Genomic DNA, 13,420 nt, shown 5'->3' with positions numbered 1-13,420 from the left:
CGGTTTTATTGAGCCTCTCCAAGATGTTAACACTTTTTCTCATCAATTTAAACTTCATTTAAATTTTTTGCATCTTCAAGATCAAGATTTGTTTTCCGCGCTGACTTGTAATGAGTTGCAATATTAATTGAATGAGTAGAAACTTAGTGAGTAACCGAAATGATGATATACCAAATAATAAAATCAAGGTTTTGGATTCAATTTTTGGTGTTAAACGAACAAAAATACTCATATCTTTCCCCCATAACTGTTTTGAATTAAGTATAAAATGAAATGATATTCAGTGGGGATTGTGGGTCTTAGTTTAGGGTTAAATAAAGGATTGTCTTAGGAGTTTACAGCAAGTTATTCGGTTTTGCGAGTTGTCGTTATTGCTAATTTATACGAATTGTGTTGTACCAAGCGGCATCAATCAAAATGACCATTTTTGATTTTTCAACGTCCGTCGAGTTGAACTTATTATGTTGCCAGTGATTTCGGATGAGTAAAAACCGTATTCAAATCAATTGTTGCCACAGTTGAACAACATTTTACTTTTTCGGCACTGTTGCACTTCGGCATTGTTGTACTGCCCCGAGAATATTGATCAGAACAATATTCTCTAATGACATAGATACAAATATTTCTTGTTTTACACTTTAAAAAATGATGCGAAAATTGGGGGCGTTCAACAGTGCTGAAAATTGATGACAATTTAAAATTTTGAGTTCCTGCTTGTAAACCGTTGACAATTTTGCGTGAATATTGTTCTGTTTTGGAGCAAAACGGATAAGAAAAATTGACAATTTGCTGAGTTAATTGTTTTTTCAGAAAAAATTAAAACGCCGCCGCGCGGGGAACTTTTGTTTGCTCAACAAGCAGCAGCAATCAAGATGGTGTTACAATTTGATGAGTTTAGAGGTTTTAATTCATGCTGTTTGGAAAGTCTTTTGAAACATCGGTCGCAGCTTCAATCTGTTCACGTAATCATTCAAGGTTGCAAACGGTATTATCCAATCAGGTCGCTTGAATTGTACGCCAATCACAAAGAAGCCTACAATTACATCCAATGCTGTAAACTTGTCGCCATACATGAATCCTCGGTTAGCCAGGGTTGATACGAGAAAGGGCGCGGCAATCTGAAGCCACGCCTCCTTGTTGCGTGCCACTGCGTCAGGGTCAGTGTTTGGCATGGGGTTGTTGTCGCCGTACACTTTCTGTATAGGGGAGGAGTGTGCAGTCAAGTTGTCCAAGGTTCCTATTAAAATGAAAACAGGAGTAGTTGAACCCGATCAAAAAACGAACTTATACTTCCAATTTTTCTTTCTTCAGTATACATTGTGCATGCCATTAGCGCACGAATTGAAAACTGAACAATGTCAAGCAGGGGCGGATTTAGAGGGGGGCGGGGGGGGGGGGGCGGACGCCCCCTCCCCTCAGGGATTCGACCCCCTGCCGACCCAAAGGGTCCCCCCTTTGATAATTTTTCAGAAATCCATTTTTGGCCGACCGACCCTAAAATTTTTCTAAAAGCGCCTTCGGCCAATATATACTAACTTTGAGGGGGAGCGCGCGCCAAAAAAAACACGCGATTTTTTTGTCAAAATTTTTCAAAAATTGCCCAAAAACGGCTTTTTTGACTGTTTTTTCAAAAATTTGCCTGCGGCGCAGAAAATTTTGCCAAACTAGGGGCAAAACAGTGCTTTGGGAGAGCTCGAAAAATTAATTTGGTCGACCTAAAAAAAAAAAAAGGTCGTCAAAATTTTGGACAATTTTTTGAAAATCCCCCCCCCCCCCCCACCCTCGAGAAAATCCTAGATCCGCCCCTGATGTCAAGTGAAAAAGTCAAGTTCCCAACTTTGAAACAGCATAAATTCTACTTTAAAATTGAAAACGCAGTGCAACCAACTTGGCTGAACACTATGAAAACCCAATTTAGACAAAAACTTTTTCACCGCACGTAAAAAATATCTAGACAAAAATATTTTCGAAAAACAGGTTAAAAAAAATTGGTATATTCCCTTTCAAAATTAGTATATTCCCCTTCAAAATTAATATATAGTGGCGCCGGAAGTGCTATTAGAAAATTGTGGGGTTGATCAGGCGAAAACGGATGTCATAAAAATACCAAATGGGGGCCCTTTGGCTGGTGAGGGGGTCGAAGCCCTGAGGGGTGAGGGCGTCCCCCCACTCTTCGCCCCTTCTAAATCCGCCCCTGTTTAACTATCTATTTCCTTTTATAACTCAATTTCATTCGACACACAAAAATATTTTTTGAGCCTGCATTTCCCGTCTTAATATAATGAGATTTTAAAAGGGGAACAAAAACAATTGCATAAAAATTTTCATTTTGAGTCAAATGAACAAGTGAAAAAGGAAGGTTAAAATTGAAATTAGTTTTCAAAATATTTATATCAAAAGGCACTTTTTACGTTGTACGACAAAATTCATACAGAAATCATACAGTCCATAAATTATGGATAATTTCGTACTTTAATTAAGTAGTTGTGATTTCTACGATTCGCAAAGGATTTACGAAAGACTATCACGACTGTCTAAGCATAGTCTGTTTTTATTTACACACATTCCAGAATGAGTTATTTTGTTAAACTTAGCTCTTTGTTGCGACTCAATGTCAATTTTTGCGAATAGAAATTTCTCCTGGTACCACTGTTGCAGACGAAATTTGTCAGGCTGTGGTAGGCCTGAAGCTAGAGACCAAGTGAGAGCTTACCCTTATGTAATTTTTGCTCAGTACCGAGGTATTCATCTTAGTTTTAAATAGAATACCTCTTGTAGTTTTTATTTTTTTGACATATTCAGATAAAATCAGAGGAGTCGCGACCACGTTTAATTGTAAAAAGTGGCCAAGAAAGTATGTGCCAGAAAGAAAAACAAAAAGATGCATTAGAATTAGCGCGCCCTAAGCGCTTCAACGTTTTGATAATCAATTTTTTTAGTTAACAGTTCAATTAAGGTCATTACGAGACCAAACTGTGCATTGGATAGGCGCCCAAATTGTTGTCATTAGGTCACTGGAATTCAAAGACAAACTTTTTAATATATTACAAAATGTAAGTGGATTACACTTACAAAAATTCCGTGGATTCCGAACATAAAACCATTTAACGTAAGTTTTGTCGGCTTATTAGTTTTTTAGTTTTTCCACGGATTCCGCATTAAGCTACAGGCGAATAGAGCTAGTTGTTCTGGATTCCGAAAGTATAAGCAGATTCCGCAAATTGCAATTGGTTTCCGCAAAAAAGTAATGAATAAAATATGAATTTATATTTGATTGTGGAAACCGCAATTTTTGTGGCGGATTCTGCAAATTTGTCTGTTTTTGAGCGCTACTGAACAACACAGCACAGTGTTTTAGCTATTTTTAGGTGGAATCCAAAATAGCCAAAAGCATCAACAAAAATAGCATTGTTGCTGATTCCGCGACAAACTTGTTTTTGACCCATTGCGGAATCCGCTTGTCATTCACAAAACACACAGTTTGGCCTCGTAATGTCGATTGGTTTTGAAATTATTTGTACGGTTCATTTTTTTTCGCTCTGTGATTTAGTAAAAATGTTTATAACCAAATAAAAATATAAAGTATCTGAAAAACTAATGGACCTTTTTCAAAAATTAATACTGATGTAAGCAAGTCTTTATTGTCTACGAGTGAGCCTCAAAACTAAAGAATACATCGCCGTTTAAAGAGAGTACACTTTCTTATTTGTTTTGTCTATTTACAAGCTGTGATAATCATTTGATCAGTTGTAAAGGCGACTCTAACTTGGTTCCAACTGTTGGCAAGAGTCACAGCCTATTTCGTGTCTTGCAGAAAGCACAATCTATGCAAAAATGCAAATCTGACATTGAAATGAACCATAATTCGGCTTCAAATTATTCCCTACTCTGCTTGCATGTGTGATCAAACATGGTATGAGCAATGATCTGAATAATTTTCATGTGATAAATGATTAAATAAGATTAGTGTAAAAAAAAAGTATTTAAGAAAATTTTCTTTAAGGCTGCTTAGTTAAAATTGATTAAAATTTTTACATCGAATTGTTTTTTTTTTGCTGATTTTTGAAATAAAAAAATAGGAAAAAAAAGTAACCCATGACAACATCTTTAACAATTGTTAAGGTGTAGTATTGAAAATAAATAGTTAAAAACTAATAGGACCAGGAGATGGGAGTGGGCAGGTAACATAATTACTGTCCCCTTAACACTGTCTCGACATATCCTCTTAGAGCGTTCACCTTAAAGTAGTCAGATCGTGTAATCGATCCCCGGCCCAGGCAATCATAGTGTGTGAGGATGAGCTCTCACTTGACCTCTAGCTTCAGGTCTATCACAGGCTGACCAAGTTTCGATGCAATAGTTGTTTACATGAAAATTCTATACGGAAAAAAAACGTGCTTGAGTCGCAAAAAAGAGCATTGCTGAACAAAATGACTTAAGCTGAAATATGGAGAAATACGAGAAATGGACCAAGCTTAAAAAGGCTGGATAGACTTTCATAGATTCTCTGCTCATATCAGAACCCACCATATTCTTGAAGAACTTTGTTGCTGAAAAAAACAGCAGTGAATAGAATCAGAAACTAAGCTTTCATTGCTGCTTTTAAGCTCAAATTAACAAAAAAAATAGACAAAAATTTGCTGGGTGCGAAACTAAAATTTATCAAAACAGAGAAGATTTTTTAAAAAAAAAACCCAAAAACTAATTGCTGAATGCAGAAACAGATTTTTTTAAATGAATTAAAACAAGGCTGAGACAGCGTTTACAGATCTGGTAGATCAAACGCAAATGTTTGGGTATCCTAAATAACCTGAGTAGAAAGCCAAGTAAAACTGAAATTGTATGATACAGGACTAGTGGAATTTTAAAGTTCCCATTCAATTTCAGCAAACTCTTTAGTTAGAACAGAATAATTTCTTTTTCAGCGTAACATGTAATATTTAACAAAGAGAAATTTATAAGAACGTTAGAATCTCTGAATGATATTAGTTACATAGGACTCTCTTCTTTGATTTAAAATTCATACTCGAAAAATTATCAACCAAACGGAGCTGTGAAACTAGGCCGAAAATTGACACAAAATTAGCACTCAGCTGCATAAATTTGGGGAGTTCAACCTTTCATCAAATGTGATTATGATTTCAAGGAAAACCTGAAAAAAACTGAGGAAAAACCGGAGAAAATCTATGGTAAGTAAGCATAAACTTTAGTACAACAAAAAATTCGAAAACAAAAATCCATATTATTTTTTAAATTTTTTTGTCAAAAAATCACTTGTGATATAATGTACCTACATTTTTATATCAGCTCGGATTTTAAAACAGACAAGAAATCAGCAACTTAAAAAAGAGTTTTCAAGTAATTTAATTACTATTCTCGCGAAAAAAACAACCGGTGCACATCAGCTTTTGACAAAATGGTGAACTTATTGTACAGAGAAATTATGACTTGTCGTGCGTTAGTTTATCGAAAAAAAAAACTTAAAAGAAAACCTAGAAAACAATAAAATTTCTGTAAAAACCTTAAACTTTTCTAATGCAATAAAACAACAGCTGGGCAAATGATACAAAAAACCTCATAATAAGTGAAAGGCGGATGCTATAAAATCTTAAATTTTAACTAAGTGTTGGAAGCAACACACGAAGCTAGATGCGGAGCTGCAAAGGAACCGCAAATTTTGTCAAAGTTTTATAATCTGACAGGAATATAAAACGTGAAATCTCCTAAAAAAGAGCTCTTTCATTTTGGAAATTCTTTGCGTAAATATTTTTACAATTTGTACTTGAAAAACTAGTATGACCAAACAATGAAGACAAAAAAAACACAAAAAAAAGATTTTTGGTTTTCAAAATTAAATTTTTTTTTCAATAGATCAGAAAAAATTCAGAAAAACAAAAATAAATGCTTGTTGCAACATAATAATTTTTTGTCTTTTGACTTTCAATGACTTTCGATCACACCCAGTCAACTATAGCAAGCCTTCAGTTATAACAGACAAAAAATATTTCAGATGAAAACTTAAAATTACTCAAAAACAACTTTAAAAACGAAAGAAATATTTTCGATATTAATTTGGACAAAGCTGAAAAAACGTGATCAATAAAAGCATTAGTTTACTGTTAGATCAAACACAACTTCTCGGGTGTTCTAAATCACCCGAGTAGCATGTCAAGTAAGTTTGACATAGTAAGATATAGAACTATTAGGACTTTGAAGGTCCAATCCAACTACAGCAAATTGTGCAGTTATGGAAGCGATAATTTTCTGGCTTAACTAATGACTTCTCTGAAATTGGATGCAAAACATTCAAAATTATAACAGAAAAATATTGTTTTTTAGCATAACATACAAACATGGGGAGTAACTTTGTATTTGGGTGTGTTTTAGTTTTTTTTTGTATTCTCTACGCAAAATCAGCTACAATAAATAGTCAGCGGAGACAATTCAACTGTATATCAAATTAAAACTTTTGCAGTCGTGATTTGAAGGTCCCATCCAATTTCAGCAAAGCCAAAAATTATCAATTTGATCGTAACATATGATGAAAAATAACAAAAAACTGATTTGCTGTCTCTGTTGGAAATTGGCTCAAATTTATTGTTATTTAATATTACAAATTGTTACTCAAAACATTATTAACTTAAGTGAGCTGTGGAAATAGAAATTGTTTTCGTCAAAAATGATCACAAAAAACCTCACAGCTTAAGCAAATCGAGAGAAATTCAACGCTTTACCAAAATTATATCTGATTTTTAAACACATACCCCGAAAAAACGGAAAAAATTTATGCCAAGCAACAAAAACATTATGTACCACAAAGACTTATAATTAAAAAAAAAACAAATATACATTTTTTCATTTGGTTCAACAAATCACGAGCGATACTAGGAAAATTGTCTTCTCTAACTGCTCAAATTGAAAAACGGAATAAGCAATCTAAAAAAGTATTTTCGACTATTTTAATTACGATTCTCGCAAACGAAATTATTAGTGCCCATCACAAACTGGCTGAAAATTGATCTTATTGTAGTCAGAAAAAAAACTTTTGTTGCTTTAGCTTTCCTAACAAATCTCAAAAAAATCAAAAAATCTAAAAAACGATAGAAACCCAGAAGAAAAGTCAATTTTTTATACTGCAACGAAACCGCTGGACAGTATCTCCAAATAATTAAATTGCGGACACTACAAATTCTTTAACTCTTCATCAAAGGTTTTAAGCGACACAAAAAAAATAGACGCGGAACCAGAAAGGACGGCAAAAATTCCCATAAGTTAAATGATTTGACAAAACAAGCCACAGAAAACATTGCTGACAAAAAAAACGAAAATAATACAACTGGTTGCAAAATTATATTTATTAAATATGCATATAAAATGATTAACAAAAAATAAAAAGTTGCGGAAAACAACAATTGTTCGTTGAAAAATTAGATTTTTTACACTTTTGGAAAAAACTGAGGCAGCGTACAAAAAAGATATTTATTGTCTGTTGAATCAAACGCAACGTCTCAGGCGTTGACAGAAAAATTGTTGCACACTTGTTACATTACTGTTGCAAAAATGAAAATTTCATTTGAACGGAAAAAATTTTCAGAAACTAACACAAAATTTTTTTGTAAAATTGGACAAAGCTGAGCTTCTAAAATGAAAGCATATAATCAAACGCAATTTGTCGTGTTTAAAAAAATTCCGAGTAGTATTCCAACTAATACTAAAATAGTAAGATACAAGACTAGTAGGATTTTGAAGGTCCTAGCCAACTTCAGCAAACTCCATTTTGGTATTATTTTAGGACATCAATTTTTAGCTGACTAATCCTAAAACGCTTTAAATTTTTCAGAAACCCCCCAAAAACGGCCTTTTTAACCTGCTTTTTCAGATGGTTGTCTGCGGCGCAAAAGGGTCAAAATATGTTTTCATAGTGTTCTGGGAGCGCTCGGAAAATCAATTAGTTCGACCTGAGAAAAAAGTCCGCAAACATTTAGACAATTTTTGAAAGACCCCCCCTGACTAATAGGGCTCTTATTTGAGACCACATTTGGTGAAAACAATAAGCCTGAAAAATCACTCTTGGTATAGCAAGGCTCCCAAAATTAGTTATTAGGCGTCTTTGATCTAAAAAATTAATGAATTGACCAAGCAACCTACGCTTGCGAGCTCGCACATGTAAAAAAAAAACGTCAAACTTTGCTACAATTGGGTCAAACAAAAAAAAATGATTAAAACCAGTCTCTGAAGACAAGCAGTCGAAAAATACTTGTATAGAAAGCGTTTGATTACCTGGAGTGTATACGCTAAATTGGTACAATATTGCCCTGAAATCTTGATTTTCCGAGGCTAAAATATGATCTTCATCAAACATCTTCAAAAAGTAAAGACAAATGGCGCATCCTTCGAAGATGACCGTCTCTCCATGCTGAAGAACGGGCACCTTTGCATTTGGATTCAATTCGTACAGAATCGCGGCTTTGTTTGGGGCTCGAAGCTGCTCCTTGGGAATCAAATGAACCATCAGCTCCGGAATCCGCTGGCCGTAAATTGATTTCAACTCATGGTATAATATAAGAGGTCTGACAGACCTAGTATTAGCAACATGATAAAGAGTTAGATTTGTCATTCGAAATAGTACAAAAATGGTAGCTTATGAACTAATGAATCTGGAATCAGAAACTCGGTTTAATAGATTTGAAAGTCTAAAAAGTTATCTGAAGGCAAATAAGCATTGAACTGACCACGAAATGAACTGAAACATTATCGCAAATGATAAGGAACACAAGACTTATTAGCTATGGAAACTTTGCTCTTTGTACTTTGATTGATATCAAAGCTTATTCGCATCCCAATTTGCTATGCAAAAACAATCATAACCGCAAAAATAACAAAAAGCTGAAAAAGACTCGCAAAAAAAACTAAAATCAAAGTAAAAAAGTCCAAAGTAAAAAAAAATAAATTATCGTAGAATTTCCGAATCTATAAAGTTAATTAGTTTTTGAGCGGAAAAGACAGTTTTTACATAAAACTGCATCAATATAATTCAGTGTCAAAATTTATTAACAAAAATATCTAACTTTTAAAAACTTCCAAAAGCAAACAAAGTCAAAAGATTAAATTGTTTCATAAAACGATAAATTGTGACATTAAATACATAACATTACACAAAAGCGATGAAAACATTGTTGTTTAGTCAACTTCATCTGATTTTTTCTTGCCTTTAGTCACAGCAACTGCTTGAGCGCCCTGGGTATACATTTTTGAGCATTTCTAGTATTGGGCATTTCTGATCAGTGGCTCCAATTTTTTCGTATTTTTTTAAATCAATTTACAGAGGGAATTTTCTGTTCAATTTCATTTGAATCATGTTTAGTCGGTTTTGTTTCAGGATTTTTATCTTTTCAAGTATGTAACCTTAAGGCTTTTACAATTTTTAGTGGGTCTTACTGTCAAGTTCCTAATAAGAAGACCCCCCCTGATATTGATTTTGGGTTAAAATCTGGGTACCCCCCTTGTTATTCAGAACCCCCCTGTAATTAATTTTCGCATTTCTGAGAAATATATTAGCAGCGTTTTGTGTTATGCATTTCTTAAAAAAGTCCAACGACGTGATTAATGCTTTGAGTTTTCTAAGAAATAGTGTCACCGCATCTGCACTTCTGAAACATGTTAGTACTTCGAAGTTCACTTACTATTGTTGCTACATTTCGATAACATTCCAATTGTCATGATACAATTGTCGCAAAAAAACTTCTTCAAAAGTAATTTTCGATAAAACATCTTGGGTGCACCGCCTTTTCGAACAATGTAATGGATTATAGGTTCAAAATGGATCCCCTCTTATCCGAAACCCCCCGCTTATTGATTTTCAGATAAAAATGGGGATCTCACTCTTATTACCTCCCCCCCCCCTCTTATTAAGCACTCGACAGTAGTCTAAGGTCACTCACTGCTGACTTAATGTATTTAGCCAAAGACTATTTTTTACACTACGGTTTTTTGATTTTTTGATAATTGTTATGCCAATTTGTCCAATTCTCATGTTGTTGAACAATTCAGGATTATTAGTTTTTCTGACCATCCAAATACTTTTAAAAAAGATCAAAAGGGGCCCCGATAGATTGAGCATACAGCAAATTACCTCTTCTACTGTGATAGATATCTGTTTGAATTTTTCAAGCTTAATTTTATTTGTAAGAAATCAGTAGCGTGCCGAGGGAAGGAGCGGTCGCCCCCCTCTCGAACCTGGTTGTCAAATTTTCCCAAAGGGTCCCCCCTTGGTATAACTTCATGACATCCAATTTTCGCTGAACAACCTCAAATTTTTTCAAAAGGAGCCTTGAGCGCCAATATGACTCATTTTGAGGGGGGAGCGCGCGCCGAAAACGCAATTTTTCGGTCAAAATTTTCCAAAAGGCATATAAACGCCTTTTTTGGCCTGTTTTTTGAAAAAAATTGCCTGTTGTGCCAAAAATTTTCACAAAATAGGGTCCTTACACTATTTTTGGAGAGCTTGGAGCTCTTTTTCCTTCCCCCCACCTGCAATTTTTTTTACTAGTAAAGTTACTGTTCACATTGTCCGATCGTTATGAAAATTGATATCCGGACTGATTAGGCTGTGCCAAACATTATTGGTGTTCTTAACTAACCTTGTAAAACCACTCGTTACACCATAAAATTGATGGTCGTGTGAGGTGGGGGGAAAAGGAAAAAGAGCCGAGCTTGGAAAATCAAATTGGTCAAGCTAAAAAAAAGGCCGGCAAAATTTTAAAAATCTCTCCCTAAAAAATTTTCTGCTCACGGCACGGTAAAAAGTAATTAGTATTTTTGCACGTTCTTGATAAATTGTTCCGTGCTACTATTTGATTCAAAATTTTGGCTCTTTTGCAGTTTCCCCCCTTCCAAAATACCGAGTTTTATGTTTGTTTTACGTGTTTTTACGGCTAAATGCGTGATGTTACGCTGTAAAGTATGAAGAACAAATCTGTTCACAGTTGTCGATTTGTTCACCACGCCAAATTTCATTGCATTATAACAACGTTAATTAAGCTTTTCAAAATTGAATTTGAAAGGGGGGAAACTGGAAAAGAGCCAAAATTTTCAGCCAAAAAAGGAATAGAACAATTTTTGACCTATTATCTGATTTTACAGTTGAAACAAGGATAGTCGGTTACTGTGCAAGTAGCACAGAATGCTCCGACCATTGTCTTTAAAAATTGAAATTACAAAAAACTACAAAAAGAAACTACAAAGAAAATTTTTTTCATATTTGTGTAGTTTTTTCTGTGTGGTCTGATAAAGGGATCTGACGTAAAACTATAATTAAAGCATATTTGACATTCATAGTAAAATTAAAATAGGCCGACTGGACAATTTTCTTTTAGAAAAATAATTAGAAAAGCAGAAAAAAATTAAAAACTTTTTTTTTCAATTCAAATTTTTTTGCAGAAAATTTTTGAACTTTTCTGAAGTTTTTGGTTCCTAAAATTGGAGCTAAGAACTCCAAAAAACTAATTAACTCGCTTAAAACTAAAACTTTATGCCTTAAATTAGGTATAATTAAGCTGATGTAAGCCTACTCGCTTGCTTAATTCGCTCGAAATAAGACGAAAAACCAAAAATTTCAAAAAGGTTTTTCTCGACAGTGGAAATTTTTTAATTTAGTTCGAATCACGACTTAAAGGGCTTTAATATGATATATCTTCAAACCCAGCACGATGATTGTTTGTGGCACCTGATTCTGCGTGGAAAACAAAAAGAAAAAAAAACACCCGGATGCAAAGTTCCTCGCCATTCTTCAAATGGTCGGAACAACAAAGATAAATCTACCAATGAAAAATTTTCGATTGCTGCAAAAGATGCAAAAATTGAGATGGTGAAATTTGTTATGGGAAACATGGTTCTGTAATGCAAGAATTTTGAATGTAGTTTCGTTCGCCTGACTCTCAATTGAAAATTAGCGAGAGAAAACCGGGGTTGTATCTGATTAAGGCCGAAAAAAGTGTTAGATGCAATTGAATCAAAAGGAAGTTTTTCTTGAAATCGTCATATCGAGTAGCGGATAGTCAGGTAAACAGGACTATTTGCTAAACACTGTCACCTGACATCAGACTTCAAAGCAAAAGAGCACAACACACAGTTTGACTCCACAGAAGATGGCGAAAATTGGTTAAAGCCACGACGTAGCCCTCGGAACGCTTGCATAATTTGGTAAGGAATGTGCGAAGACCAATAAAAATAATTGCTATATGTAAACAACTTCAAGATCATAAAGATAACACATTCTGAATCAGAAAACAAGGTCATTATATTCTGCTACACATACAACACAAAGATGCATACACAAGCGACATCACAGTAAAGAGAGGCTTCAAACGGATGTTTAAATAGGAAAAATAGATACAACCAGCAGAAAATTTGTTAGTACTGCAAAAGAACATAAGGGAGATCGAGATTCTGACCCACGATTCTTGCTTAATTTTCCTTGTTCTAAATCCCGAAATAGAATAGTACGCGCAAAGGGATTGCATTGAAACTTGTTGTAGAAAAATTGGCATCGAAAATGAACTTACCAAAAATATTTTTCGCGCAGTTTCTGAGATCCATTAAAATTTTTCAACTCGAAACTAGTTACCACAAATGAATTTCAAATGAGGTAGAGTAATATATCATTTTCAATCCCTTCCAATGTAATTGAATGCGTAATTGAAAAAATGATGAACAGTTCGCGGTGTTGAGAAAATCCGGCTATATTATTTCTTACTTTTCAGACACTCTAGTATTGTCTGAAAAGTAAGAAATAATATAGCCGGATTTTCTCAACACCACGAACTGTTCATCAATTTTTTCAATTACCCAGTCAATTAAATTGGAAGGGATTGAAAATGATATATCACTCTACCTCATTTGAAATTCATTTGTTGACGCACACGTTGAGCCGCAAAAAGATGATTCTATTAAAAAAACTGCAACTCGAAATTTTGAATATTTACTCGAAGTAAGCTATATTAGCCCTTCAGTCAACGTAACTTGGGGTGTTTAAGCCGATATTAGATATCATCTTTGGGGCCAACAAAATCCCTTTGAGTGGGAAAAAAAACAAAAAAGAAAATTATAGAAAACAGCGATGCTTTACAACCAACACGAGCATTTCGAATAGAGCAGGTATTTATAATGATATATCTGTTGGCACGAACTGATTCAGCGATTCTGTTGGACAACTTTTTAGCCTGAAAACAGGATTTTTCAATTTTTTAACGCAATATTTGCGGGATTGAACTATTCAATGGATAATTACTTTTAAATTATCGGTCTTCTTTTTAATTCAAGTTAATTATTTTGCGCTGCGCTGTCTTGCATCGCGCTGCCCTCCTATGCTTTTTGCCTTTTCTTCAGCTGCCCTGCGCTACTTTTTTTGTACTGCCCTGCT

At 34.4% G+C, this 13,420-nt stretch overlaps 1 protein-coding gene across 1 annotated transcript; it reads right to left on the bottom strand.

Moving 5' to 3' along the window:
* Nucleotides 1–666: 666 nt before the first annotated feature.
* On the bottom strand, nt 667–8,746 carry LOC134848332 (uncharacterized). The gene is made up of 2 exons (XM_063865733.1): nt 8,281–8,746; nt 667–1,237 (listed from the first exon to the last, which is right to left on the bottom strand). The coding sequence occupies exons 1-2, from the start codon at nt 8,615–8,617 to the stop codon at nt 909–911; spliced, it is 666 nt and encodes a 221-aa protein (XP_063721803.1). The 5' UTR covers nt 8,618–8,746; the 3' UTR covers nt 667–908.
* Between the last annotated feature and the right edge of the window lie 4,674 nt (nt 8,747–13,420).

The sequence above is a fragment of the Symsagittifera roscoffensis genome, chromosome 6 (assembly GCF_963678635.1).
Source record: "Symsagittifera roscoffensis chromosome 6, txSymRosc1.1, whole genome shotgun sequence".
NCBI lineage: Eukaryota > Metazoa > Xenacoelomorpha > Acoela > Convolutidae > Symsagittifera > Symsagittifera roscoffensis.
The sequence above is the reverse complement of the archived record's forward strand: the minus strand, read 5'-3'. Positions and strand labels throughout refer to the sequence as shown.

Bases quoted from the DNA above. Each gene is read 5' to 3' on its own strand.
- LOC134848332 (XM_063865733.1), bottom strand. From the start codon at position 8,617: ATGACAAATCTAACTCTTTATCATGTTGCTAATACTAGGTCTGTCAGA. The intron at 1,238-8,280 runs GTAATCAAACGC...TCATTTTAATAG, and splicing joins ATTTAGCGTATACACTCCAG to GAACCTTGGACAACTTGACT.